At 38.5% G+C, this 13,957-nt stretch overlaps 1 protein-coding gene across 1 annotated transcript; it reads left to right on the top strand.

Annotated features, from left to right (window-relative positions):
* Positions 1–3,254: 3,254 nt before the first annotated feature.
* dusp27 (dual specificity phosphatase 27) lies at positions 3,255–13,197 on the top strand. The gene is made up of 6 exons (XM_058379937.1): positions 3,255–3,381; positions 6,467–6,594; positions 6,928–7,064; positions 7,249–7,480; positions 8,929–9,146; positions 9,592–13,197. The coding sequence occupies exons 2-6, from the start codon at positions 6,482–6,484 to the stop codon at positions 12,288–12,290; spliced, it is 3,399 nt and encodes a 1,132-aa protein (XP_058235920.1). The 5' UTR covers positions 3,255–3,381; positions 6,467–6,481; the 3' UTR covers positions 12,291–13,197.
* The last annotated feature ends 760 nt before the right edge of the window (positions 13,198–13,957 follow it).

Below are 13,957 nucleotides of genomic sequence, written 5' to 3'. Positions count from 1 at the left end.
TTAAATGAAGATAAACACTAGAGTAAATACAAAATACAGTTGAAATGATAAGATCATTTATTAAGGGATAAAAGCTGTCCAGACCTGTGGCCCTCCTAAACATAACTGCTAGTGTCACCCTTGGAGGCAACAATTTGCGAGTCTTTCACATGGCTGTGGAGGAATTTTGGCCCACTCTTCTTTGCAGAATTGAATTCAACCACACTGGAGGGTTTTCGAGCATGAGCAGCCTGTTTAAGGTCACGCCACAGCATCTCTATCGGATTGAAGTCCGGACTTTCACTCCAGAACTTTAATTTAGTATTTTTTAAGCCATTCAGAGGTGGACTTTCTGGTGTGTTTCAGATAATTGTCCTGCTGCATAACCCAAGTGCACTTGAGCTTGAGGTCACAAACTGACAACCGGACATTCTCCTTCAGGGTTAGGGTTGTTTTATTTCCTGGTAGATTGCCGAATTCATGATTTCATCAATTATGGCCTGGTCCTGAAGATGGAAAGTAGCCATCACACCTCCATCCCCATGTTGGACTGTTGGTGTGATGTTCTTTTTGTGAAATGCTGTGTTAGTTTTATGCCAGTAGTAACAGGAGGCACATCTTCCAAAACTTTTGTCTCATCAGAATATTTATGCAAAAGTCTTGGAGATAATCAAGGTTATCTTTTTAACAAATATGAGACAAGCCTTTGTGTACTTTTTGGTCAGAAGTGGCTTTCGCCTTGTACCCCCATGGATGGCATTTTTGTCTCTTTCTTATTGTTGAATCATGAACACTGACCTTAACTGAGACAAGTGAGGCCCACAGTTCTTTAGATGTTGTTCTGGGTTCTTTTATGACGTCCTAGGTGAGTCTGTGTTGTGCTCTTGGAGTAATTTGGGTAATTCTAGTCACTTCTGGGAACCACTGTTCCAAGTCTTCTCCATTTGTGGATAATGGCTCTCACCATGGTTCGCTGGAGTCCCAACACCTTAGAAATAGCTTTTCAATGCTTTCCAGACGGATACATGTCACTTACTTTGTTTCTCATCTATTCTTGACTTTCTTTAGATCATGGCATGATGTGTTGCTTTTTGAGATCTTTGAGCATGCTTCACTTTGTCAGACAGGTTCTGTTTAAGTGATTTCTTGATTCAACAAGTCTGGAAGTAATCAGGCCTGGGTGGGGCAAGTGACATTTAACCCAGCTTTCCAAAAAATGTGGTTAATCACAGTTCATTCATAATTTAGCTTGGACAACTTTGTTCCCTTAATAAATGAAATCTTGCTTTAAAAACTGTTCCAAAAATGAAAGGAACACTTGTTAATCAGAGTATAGCATCAAATCAGTTAAACTCCTGGGATATTGATCTGGTCAGTTAAGTAGCAGAGGGGGTTGTTATTCAGTTTCAGCTGCTTTGGTGTTAAAGAAATTAACAACAGGTGTACTGGATGGGCAACAGTGAGACGACCCCCAAAACAGGAATGGTTTTTACAGTTGGAGGCCACTGACATTTTTTCCCCTACTCATCTTTTTTTTTTCCATTAGTTTTGCATTTGGCTAGGGTCAGTGTCACTATTGGTAGCATGAGGTGATACCTGCACCCTACAGAGGTAGCACAGGCAGTCCAAGTCTCCAGGAAGGCACATCTATACATGCCATTGGCAGAAGGTTTGCTGTGTCTCCCAGCACAGTCTCAAGAGCATGGAGGAGATTCCAGGAGACAGGCAGTGACTCTAGGGGAGCTGGACAGGGTCGTAGAAGGTCCTTAATCCATCAGCAGGACCGGTATCTGCTCCTTTGTGCAAGGAGGAACAGGATGAGCACTGCCAGAGCCTAACAAAATGACCTCAAGCAGGCCACTGTTGTGAATATCTGTGACCAAACAATCAGAAACCGACTTCATGAGGGTGGCCTGAGGGCCCAAATCCTCTGATTTGCCATTGAACACCAGAATTGGCAGGTCCACCACTGGTGCCCTGTGCTTTTTACAGATGAGCAGGTTCAGGGGGGTCTGGAGAAGCCATGGAGAACATTATGCTGGCTGGAACATCATTCAGCATGACTGCTTTGGTGATGGGTCAGTGATGCTCTGGGGAGGCATATCCATCAAACCATAAGTTATGAGATATTAATTAGTTAACAGACTAATTTTAGTTAACAGACCAATTTTTTCTGCCTGCATTCCAACTTATAAATAGCACAACAACACAACTGTCATCTGCAGATAACATTCATGACCTACTGACCTCTCTCACCTCGCTCACACACAGAGATACATTTCCTAGTCCCATAAACCTCTAAAGCTGGTAACAGTAACCATAACCACATGGTCATGATCTCACAAGGTAATTAAATATTGACGTGTAAAGGATTCTAAGGTAGTCATTACTGTCTTAAGATATAAGATATTAAGGAAGTCACTATTGTCTTAGTTCTCATTTGTTTGAACTGTATCCTTTGTTAGTTCTGACTTTAGAGACAGGGAGAGATATAATACTTTAATAATCCCCAAGGGGGAAGTTTGGACTGGAGGCACACAAGCTTTTACACAAGCACAATACAATATTTAAAGCACACAAGAATAAGAAGGATGAATATATATGTACATAACAGTTCGAGTTGTTTACAGACTGAGATTTCAGGGCAGATAAACTGATTGGGAAATATTATGTTAGATAAATTATCATATTTATTGTTTATGGTAAATAATCAGATGATAAATAATGTGACATTGGGTTTCTTTGGTTAATTAATCTACATAAGCTGTAATCATGAAAAGTCCCACTCTCCCATCTTCAGTTACCGAACCAGATTCCCAAAAAAAACAGATAAAATAACTCAGAATTGATTCTTTTCTCTGGTTTTCATGAATTCTCATAACTCTGGGTCTACATTTCTATACTGTATAATTGATCAGTCGCACTAGGAACAAAGCAACAAAATACTGTGTTAGATATCTCTGATGTGTTGCTTTGGTAGGTTAATATGAAATATTCTGTAATCATGAAATGATACAGTAAAACCTGACTGCAAAAAAGTTCTATATTTCTTTTACTATAATAGATCAATTGCACTAGACACTAAATAAAAAGTTGGCATGATTTTCCAAGTGAAAGTAAGTGTGGTTTAATTCCATTCACTGCAAATGCTTTAAACAAAATTGAGCTGTATTATCAGAAGTCCCTGCGTTTTGTATGTGCCCCATCTACATTACCCCCTACCCCCGTCATTACCCACTACACCCCCCTCTTCACCACACACACAGTGGAGTTCTGATGGACTGAGTGGCTGTCAATCTTTCTGGTGAGGGGATCTCTAAGTTTAGACTTCCACTAACAGTCTCTCTCACAGTCACACAGTCCACCAGCACTGCGACCTCCCAACGTTTACCCTCTCCTCAGGTAAGAGATGAACATTTATCTACGTTTTGAATCTCTATGTGAAGTATATAAGCTCCTGAGATAACAGAAGGATAACATTTGTTGAATGAATTTCTTTATATCTGATACTTTTATTTTTAATTTCTGTCATGGTCTCTGCTCTGTTCCAGAAGGGTCCTATCAGCTGTCCTTGTGCTATATATAGACACTAAGACTCATGCACTTACAAATGACAAATTCACAAACACAACCCTAAGGTCTAAACAGCATTTGAAACTACGACAATTCATACTCTACTGTTTAATTCTAGCACTACTAAATACATATATGAAATAAACTGTTTTTTCTCAAGCGGTACCACCAAAACATAAAGCAAAAGAATCTTTATCTTTGGTACCAAGTAACAATAATTGCGATGAGAACATGTCATCAACATGAGGTACTTTCCAGGACCTAAATGAGGACAAGGATGTTTGTTGTAATGAGGCTTTTCCAAGTATAAAAATGGTGTTGTTTTTTCCTCAGTATAGGGTTGGGGGTTTTGCACACGTGATGAAACGGTCATTTATTTGCCTAGAACTGGGTTCGAGAGTGTTGCATCACATTAAACAGCAAGTAACATAAACACAAACCTCTATACCATGTACTGTTAACCAGTGTTTCGTTCAGTTTTGTTTTGTTTTGTTCTGTGTTCTTATATTTTTTTAGTTTTGTTGTTCTGTTCTGTTCTGTTTTGTTTTTTTTTTGTTCTGTTCTGTTCTGTTCTGTTTGCTTCGTTTTGTTGTTTTGTTATATTGTTTTGTTTTGCTGTTTTGTTCTGTTTTGTTGTGTGTTTTTATATTGTTTTGTTTTGTTGTTTTGTTATCTTGTTTTGTTTTATTGTTTGGTTCTGTTCTTATATCGTTTATTGTTTTGTACTGTTCTTATATTGTTTTGTTATATTGTTTTGTTTTGCTGTTTTGTTCTGTTCTGTTCTGTTTTGTTGTGTGTTTTTATATTGTTTTGTTGTTTATTTTTATCTTGTTTTGTTTTGTTGTGTGTTTTTATATTGTTTTGTTGTTTATTTTTATCTTGTTTTGTTTTGTTGTTTCATTCTGTTCTTTTGTTTTGTTTAGTGTTCTTATATTGTTTAGTTCTGTTCTTTGGTTTTCTTCTGTGTTCTTATAATTTTTTTTGTTCTGTTGTTTTGTTTTGTTCTGATTTGTTGTTTGTTATTTCGTTTTGTTTTATTGTTTTGTTCTGTTTTGTTTTAGTGTTTCGTTCTATTCTGTTGTTTTGTTCTGTGTTCTTGTATTGTTTATTTTCGTTGTTTTGTTCTGTTTTGTTTGTTATACCGTTTTGTTTTATTGTTTTGTTATATCATTTTGTTTTGTTCTCTTTTGTTTTTGTTCAGTTCTGTTTTACCATTTCCTTCTATTCGTGTCTGTTTGTAAACTATTTCTGGTTAGAGATAAAAAACCAGCCTGTTTCTGTGCTTGGAAACCAGTTATAATGAATTGAAAAGACAGATTATTAACGATGATCAGGAGTCATCTGGCTGTCAGCTCTTTTAATGATAAACATCTGTTGATATTTCCTCTCTGCAATCTTCCACAAGGGAAAGAAGGATTTGTTTGAATATGAGGCATCAGATTACCAACATGATTGGCAGCTGTTTATGATGTTATGTTAACGAGTCTTTCTATTTACTTTTTAATTATTGTGCAAGTACCATATTGTTATTATTACTACTACTACTAGTAGTAGTAGTATTACTAAAGTGCTACTAGTATAGTACTATTTGTTACTCTTTTATTATATATATTATTTATTGATATTGTCATTATTTTTTAAATCACTGCTATTATTTATATCACAATTTATATATTGTTATATATCATACATATATATTCAGCTCTCTTTACTGGACCCAGAACTACATCCAGCTGCTATGAGCCTACCATTTCCGGATAATATTTGTATATGAGGTACAATATTTGCATATTGGGATGGTAATTGTGTCATGTGAGATGTATCGTGTTGCAACCAAACACCAAGGAAAAATTCCTAATCCATGTAAATGGATATGGAGAATATCATGACCCTGCTTCTGTACTACACTGTGATTTTTGGATTTTTGGATTTTTTGCAAAATCATAGGGAAAATAATTTCTAAACAAATTTTCCCTGCTCTCACCCAGATATGTAGAGTCATAACGACTTGTAGCCTGGAGTCCAGAAGGTAAAACGTTCTGGACAGAAAATTAGGAAAATGTTAAGGTTTAGGCTACTTTCTAGAAAACTGGTTTAACTGGTTAAATGATTTTATAAAATAACATTCTCACTCTGGAACAACAGCAAATGATTTTATTAGCATATCTGATTATGTTTAATGGAGGGGGGGTCATTTGTGTAATTTATAATCCCTTTTTCTGACTCTTAATTTTTTAATAACTATGACTGTACAATGAAAGCATCAAAATATTCATTATATTCTAAATACAGTACAAGTATTAACTGTACAAATACAGTCTGTACAAATACTGTACAAATACAGTCTGTACAAATACTGTACAAATACAGTCAAAAATGAACTTTTTTCTAACCTCAATAACCTACAGCAGTTTTTCTGGTGCTGGACTAACACCACCCTGTACGCTTCGGGTTTTTCCCCCTTGCCCTTTGTCTCACACGGCTCAACAAGTCTGGACTTGTTAGCTTTTTAGCTGATGAGTTGAATCAGGTGTGTTAGGAGAAGGGGAAAAACATAATATGGAGGCTGGTGTTAATCACAGAGCAGGAATAATTATAAAGGAAATATCTAAAGAACTGAAGGACAGGTTACTAGCTTTTCATCGTCAGTCTGTTTTTCTAAAGAAAACACACTGCGTTCATACAGTTAGTGAATTATTGAACCGATAATTCAACCGTTATTGAACGTAAACGTGTGTGGTTAATGTTTAATTGAACATCTTGTTGGTGTATTAGGTTTTTTCCACACTTTATTTTAGGAAATCTGACTATGAACTTGAATGTTGTATAAAATTTTATGCAAGCACCTCCTTCGTCCTCTATCTATTTTTTGCTGACGTATAGTATACATATATGTTTTTGATCATCTGCTTAGGAGGACCGTATCAGCATGGCCTCAGCTAATGACAACACCACAGATGAAGACCAAAAGGTTCCAGATGAGGACGAAGCTCCTAAAGTCAAAGATATCCAGTCCCACTACCTCCGCTCTCCCTCTCCAAGGTGATGCATCTTCTCAACATCATGCAGACAACATCTTAATCTCCAAATCAGGGGGTGTAAGAGCTTTAGAGAATAATAGGAAATTCCTTCAAATTCAGCACAGTTTGACATTACATAATGAAATTTGGGATCCAGGCATTGTAAGTAGATGATATCTGATGTTGCAGAGATAAATGAAGGTGCAGGTTGACCACTGACTTTTGAGAAAGTGTCCCTCTGGATGACTAAAAGCTTCACTGATGACAGCAGCACTAAGATGTACAAATGAAGCGCACTTGTAAAAACCTTCCTCATCCAGCACTTTTTGATTGTTTTCACCTTTTTTTCTTCTAGCCTTTCGATGAAATCAGACCGTTTTTCGACTTTCTCTGACCGCTTCTCCATGATCTCGCAGTCAGATGGGGAGAGTATATTTATGGACCCTATTCATCTTTCCTCAGCTGTTGCTGCAAAACAGATCATCAATGAGGGTCGGTCCATTTTGCATTAGATAGTATTATAATGACTATGTGTTAATAATTATGAATAATAATTGATATTGTCATTATCAAAGGCAACTGGAAGTGTGTTGGTATTTTTTTCCACAGCCTGGACATCTTTCTTCACACGCTTTAAAAAGGTATGACCAGCTGAGATCTTGTTTTGACTTCACAGAACTGAAACCCAGAGACCTAAAGTTGCCCTCCACCCCAGAGAGCATGCTGGAGACAGCAGAGCAGCTAATGGTGGAGGACCTTTACAACCGTGTCAAGGATATGATCGATGACCGCAGCCCCTATAACACACCCTGTGTCTTGGACATCCAAAGGGCTCTGATTCAGGATCGGCTGGAGGCTCCAACAAACCCTGTGGATGAAGTCTGGCCTAATATCTTCATCGGGGAAAAGTAAGAACCTAAGCATCAGTTACAGAAACATACATGACGATACAGATTAGTTAGATTAGACAGTCTAGATGTTTAGCACTTGTGTTCTTTCACTTAAAGTCCTTAAAAAAGGAATGAACAGTTTGTGATGTTGGTGTGTGATCCCATTACCACCCTGAAGTTGATTAGTTTCCAGTAACAAGTCAACCCAAAGTGTTTTATTCCTCTCATGGCACAGCTATTTTCCAATGTTTACTATTCTTTATTGACATTTTACTGGTTTTGATATAATCATGCAGAACATCTGTGAAACAAGTAGGTTAGAAATACCCCAATCACCACCACCATCACCACCACCAGCCTCTTTTTTTCTCTCTCGAGACGTTAATGAGGCAAAAATGAAGCTGGTCAGTAACTAAGAAACTGAAAAGCCCAGCCTCCTCTGTCCTGCATGTGAGAACCTAAAGTTACACTTTTAAGTGTAACTGTTACATCACATAGATAGATAGATAGATAGATAGATAGATAGATAGATAGATAGATAGATAGATAGATAGATAGATAGATAGATAGATAGATAGATAGACCTAGCAAATGACTGCAATATATTAAAAATTCTTTTTACAGTATATTAAATCCTAGTTGCTAATTACCACAGGACAAACGCTGTCAAATTACCTTTCTGACCCCATTTGCAGGCTGATGTCTCGCCTTATTAACCCTCGTCATCATGCTGGACCTGTTCTTTTAGCTGATTGTTTCTGACATTTTCATTTCCACCATTTTAAAATGATGATAAAAATAAAACGCATCAGGAATAAAATAAGCTACATTTACTTTCAGGTCAGCACTCAGCAAGTAGTTTGTGTGATATGATTTTGGTTTTTCTATAGCCGTAAAGTGGTTTGAAATATTGCTTTATTCATATATATGTGACAAAGAATCAACCAAAAGAATCGCCAAAAACTCTGGCAAGCAACGTTAGCTAGTGAGCTTGTATCTTCCTCTTGGGCTACAACAGAAGACTGTTTGACTATTGTGTCTGCCTCTGAGGCAAGTTGACGCAGGTTGCCTGTGGTCTGATGGGTCTTCTGTAGTGCCTTTGATGCCTTTATGGTTTTGTAGCCTTTCACCCTGTTTATAAAGCTGGAGAGTCTGGGTCTGCAACTAAGTGAACACACTTTTTCATGAATAGCTATGACTCTATTGATTTCATTCAAATGAAAACACACAGTATGGGCTGCTAACAAATACCATTACTTACCAACCTCTCTGACGTTTTTGAACCAAATAGTGGCCTTCAAGGTATTATTAATACTATATTATTCAATGCCAGCTTGACAATCTGCTTCAAGACTAGTTGAACATTGTTTTAATATGCACTGTGGCAAGAAATTTGCCCTGAAGCAACTTACAAAAAGAATTTACAGTTCAAAGTTGCGCCTATTAAATACGGTTTCATTCAACAGATCAGTTGCAGTCAATAAAGCCCGTCTGAAGCGTCTTGGCATCACACACATCTTGAATGCGGGCCACGGTACTGGTGTCTACACAGGCGAGAGCTTCTACGAGGGAATGAACATCACCTACATGGGCATTGAAGTTGATGACTTTTCTGATTCAGACATCTCAGCACACTTGCGAGCGTGTGCAGAGTTCCTGGATGAGGCTTTACTAACGCATAGAGGTATGAGAGGAAAAAGAACTCATTAGGATGTGGAATTCATTAGTACAAGATTTAAAAAAAAAACACATTAGAAATGGGTCATATGATTATTTAGGAGTCAAGTGTCCCAATATGTATGTGGCCAGATTTAATCTATCTGTGCAGACACTTGATCATGAACTAACTAACAGACAATGAAATTACGGACTCAAAGACAAGTGTGCAAGATATATGTTGAACGCAGTGTACAATTTTATCGAGCTCATTTTTCAGGAAGGAAAGCTTATTAGCTTGATAAAGTGCATTCAATAAGTGAGGATAGTCACGTTATAGAGGAGCTCCTGCAATTGTACAGACTAAAACCTGGTTATTTAATGACATTAGCTCAACCTAGAGAGAAGAATGGTTTATTATTTTCACGGATAGCCATGTATTTATTTGTGTAATTGTTTTTCCTTGTGCGCAGGAAAAGTTCTGGTGGATTCTATGATGGGAATAAGCCGCTCAGCAATAATAGTTGCCGCTTACTTAATGATCTTTCATAATATGACAATCATGGAGGCGTTGATGGAAATCAGAAAGAAGCGTGCCATAAGCCCCAACGAGGGCTTCCTAAAGCAGCTCCGGGAGCTTAATGAGACATTAATGGAGGAACGAGATGAAGATGATGATACTCTGAGCCAGTCCTCTGTAATTGACACTAGGGCTCGTCTTGATGAGGAGGGAAGCACATTTGCTGCAAAGGCCAATTCCATCATGGTGGAAGAGGAGGAGGACTGTATGAGTCTTATGAGTAGTGTTGCTTCATCTGCTGCTGCTGCTGCCCGTAAAGCAGGCATTGTTGAAGGCACAGTTGATAAGTCGATGACGCCACTGGATCCTTGTCTGCCAGGCAAAGATAAAGAAGATGAAGATGAGGACGTAGAAAAAATGATTCTGGAATGGCAGAAGCGAAATGAGAAGTACCAAAGTGAAGAGTGGTGGGAGTCCCAGCTAATGTGTGATGATAATGACCAGGGGTCTCTTGTAGGAGAGGGCAGTAGGAGAGTTCCACGGCCGGAGGATCTAGAAAGTGTGACCAGCGAGGATGTGCAGATCATGAAGGAACGGATTAAGCGCAGACCTCGTCGGCCCGCCTCAGTGTCTACTGCCAGTTGCAGCAGCTATACTGATATATGGAAAGAACGCCTACGAGAGATTGAGGAGCAGGCAGCTTCAAGATACCGTTCCAAGGAACGAGATGAGGACACAAGAAGTGAAGCAAGCCAAAAGAAGATAGATGATGATTTAGAAAGTATAATATCTGACTCAAGCTCTATGTACAACTTCTGCAAGAAGAACAAAGAGAAACTGACTCCTCTGGAGCGGTGGAAGGTTAAGAGAATACAATTTGGTTGGAACAAGAAAGACATAACGGCAGAAGACAATAACGGTAACGAAAAGGATGGTGAAGTAGAAACCCCTGCTCCTTCTTTGGAAGATGTCAATTTAACAGCCTATCAGACTTGGAAGCTAAAGCAGCAGAAGAAATTTGGTGGTGAGGAAAAGAAGGATGAGATTCTAGAAATGAGTCGTGGAGAAGACTCAGCCACAGTAAAAAGGAGGCAGCGGAGGGAAGAAATACTTGAGCGTTCCAGGAAAAACCTAGAGGAGAGCCAATCAGTGTGCGGTTGGGAAACTGAAAGCTCCCTGAGCACTGGGACCATCCCACTCTCTGCTTTCTGTGCTGGCGCATTTCCTTCTGCAAGTGTTGTAGGGGATGATAACATGTCTGTATTAAGTGGCAGATCATCTGTTTATTCTGGCCGAAGCAAACATTCCCAACCTGCGGTCCCACCAGCACCACCTGAGCCTGTTCTGGGACCCAATGGGGAGCCGATGGTTAACATAGCCAGCATCCAAAACTGGATTGCAAATGTGGTCAATGAAACACTTATGCAAAAGCAAGCAGAAATGATGATGGGAGGAAGTCTTCCTCCATCACGAGCAGGGTCAGTTTTCAATCTGGGTGCAGGCTCGGCTGTGGGACCCAGCCGTGGAGTGGATGAAGATAAGTCCTCTGTACTAAGTGGCTCAACCTACTCAAGTTTATCTCGCAATAAGCCAGAATCCGTGCTCTCAGGTGGAGGTAGAGCTGCATCTGTAATCTCTGCAGGTGGAAGGGCTGAATCAGTTTTATCTGCTGGAGGGGCATCCCGACTATCCTCTGTTTCTGAATTAGGTTCCCGTAAGAGCAAGATCACCACCACTAGTGTACCTCTTTATAGCTTATTCCAAGACCAAGTTAATCTACACAAGCTTGACATGATGGAAAAAGAAATTCAATCAGATATGAGAGATAAGATGGCTTCCTATGAAAAAAAGAAGATTGCAGAAGACAATAAACGTAGTACTTTGTACAAGAAGAAAAAGCCAAAGGATGAGGATGAAGACAATGAAGATAATAATGGCTTTGGAAAGACCACAAGTGATTCATCAGCCCCCAGTGAAAAACCTAAAAGAGATTATGGCCGTTCAGGAATTCTCCACCTTCCAGCCACTGCAAACACCAACGGTACTGTTGATGAATGGCTCAAAAATGTGAGACCTCCCTCCAGCAAACCAAGAAGCTATGCTGAAGATACAACCATGCCTCGCATGTCAAGGCCAACATACGAGGAACCTCCTGAGCTTTCTGAGTTTGATTTTTCAAGCCGAAGAAGCTCAGTTGCAGTGCTTGTAGATGACGAGGAGGACTATGGCTTTGCCTCAAGATTTTCCTCAAGAGATGAGGTTGAAAATGAATCTGATTTAAGCAGGGATCCCAGTCCAGAATTCAGTTATCACTCAAGGAGAAGGCCCCTTGGAGGAGAAGAAGAAGACTCTTTCAATGGAATGTCAGAGTCTAGTTGTTACAGAACTGGGAGACACTACGCTAGACATGAAACAGAAGAAGAGGACAGTTACCAGGAATACTCAGCCAAGCGGAAATTTACTCATTCTTCAAGACTTGAAGAAAATGCCACGTCTACAGGAAGGATTCGAACACGACAAGAAGATGAAGAAGACGAGGATGTATCTGCTTTTATCAATCAGATCAGGCAGAGGGCAAGGGCACGTGTAGCAGAGGAGTTAGATGGTGGTGATGATCTTGCTGCATGGAGGAAAAAAGCGGAGTCAAAGTAACTTCCTGAAAAGAAAAAAAAAAAAGAATCCTAACCACATATTTTGTTCCTTTGCAAGAGATTTATGGGGTAAACTTTACAGAAGTGGCCTCTAATTATTTGAATTATAGTGAAATGCTTTCACATTACATTGACAATGGTATGGATTAGACATTTGTACTTTAAAAAGCAGTGCCTCAGTGGCTTCAGCATTCTTGAAGAACAAGAACATTCATAAATGGTTCTTTAAAATAATGCTAAACCTTTAGAATCTTTTGTACACGGTAACTTACAGTTACTGGCCACTTTAATAGGCACAGCCGTAGACCTACACAGTGATCCAATGAGCCATTCATGTGTCTAAAGCACAATGCATGAAATCATGCAAATACAGGTAAAGAGCTTCAGTTCATGTACACATCAAACAGAATGGGAAAAAATGTTGCTCTCAGTGACTTTGACTTCTAGGAATTAGAAGAATTGCCGATGTCTTGGGATTCCCACAAACAACGGTTTCTAGGCTTGCACAATATGTTGAAGAAACACACTCACACACAAAAAAAAACATCCTGTGAGCAGCAGTTCTCTGGTTATTTGCATTACCACAGCCTTCCTGTCAGCTCAAAACAGTCTGGTCATGCTTCTCTGACCCCTGTCATCAACAAGGTGTTTCCACCTGCAGAACTGCCACTGACTTGATGGATTGGGGTTTCTTTTCTCACACCATTCTGTGTAAAGTCTAGCATTCATTGTGATCATTGACTGGATAAATACATCAAACAGTAGCTTCCTAATAAAGTGGACAGTAAGTGTATATTTGTTCCTGAAAACAATTCCTTAATAATGCTGGTGTCTTCTCTGCTTCTGACTCCATTGTTTACTGTACATGATGCAATAAAGCAGGACATTTGAGCTTACAGCAGCTTATTTCACTTGCATCGTAAGGGCTCATTCCACATGTACTAAGGATACATGGTAAGTGTTCACCCACCCGGCACATTAGAAAACACCCTCAAACATGGTAGGATTAACACAAAAGACACAAGCATTCAAAATGGCTACCTTCCATTTTGAACCTACCTCGCTTCAACCAATCCGATACAATTTTTAGCACACCCTTTTCAGCATTTTGGTCGTCATGGAACAAAACATCTTTACCCTGTTGCTTTAGTTGCTTATGTTTTATTCATTATGATCATTTGAAGCTAACCTGCAAAATTATAGTCTACATTTTTTGTAAATATGATTTTTTTTTAAAAACATTTTCACTTCACAGGAGTAGCCACTAGATTTTCTAGCTACTTTATTCATTAGCCTGTGACAACAAAAACAATGATAATAATAATAATAATAATAATAATAATAATAATAATAATAATAATAATAATAATAAATTAAAAAGACTATAGATACTGAATTAGCAAATACACAAAACACTGCTACATAGCATAAGTGCTAATAGAATTTTAATGACATTTTTTCCCCCAAAAATGTTATTTATTAATAATTTATCTATAGTCTATAACTTTTAAAGTGAACTCATCACCATATTTGTTGAAAATTAAGAAACATATTGTACATAGATGATTTGTAGGGCAAAATGTGTTAACCCGCTAACATGTTTAAGTGACTGCCAAAAAAAATAATCATTTATTATGATCATATATCAAGGTTAAATGCAATGAAGTG

This window comes from Hemibagrus wyckioides, linkage group LG26 (genome assembly GCF_019097595.1).
Source record: "Hemibagrus wyckioides isolate EC202008001 linkage group LG26, SWU_Hwy_1.0, whole genome shotgun sequence".
In the NCBI taxonomy this organism is placed as follows: Eukaryota; Metazoa; Chordata; class Actinopteri; order Siluriformes; family Bagridae; genus Hemibagrus; species Hemibagrus wyckioides.
Note: the sequence above shows the minus strand (reverse complement) of the source record. Positions and strands in the feature narration are given on the sequence as shown.

Coding starts and splice junctions, on each gene's coding strand:
- dusp27 (XM_058379937.1), top strand. CDS start 6,482: ATGGCCTCAGCTAATGACAACACCACAGATGAAGACCAAAAGGTTCCA. Junction 6,595..6,927: donor CTCCGCTCTCCCTCTCCAAG/GTGATGCATCTT, acceptor TTTTTCTTCTAG/CCTTTCGATGAAATCAGACC. Junction 9,147..9,591: donor GGCTTTACTAACGCATAGAG/GTATGAGAGGAA, acceptor CCTTGTGCGCAG/GAAAAGTTCTGGTGGATTCT.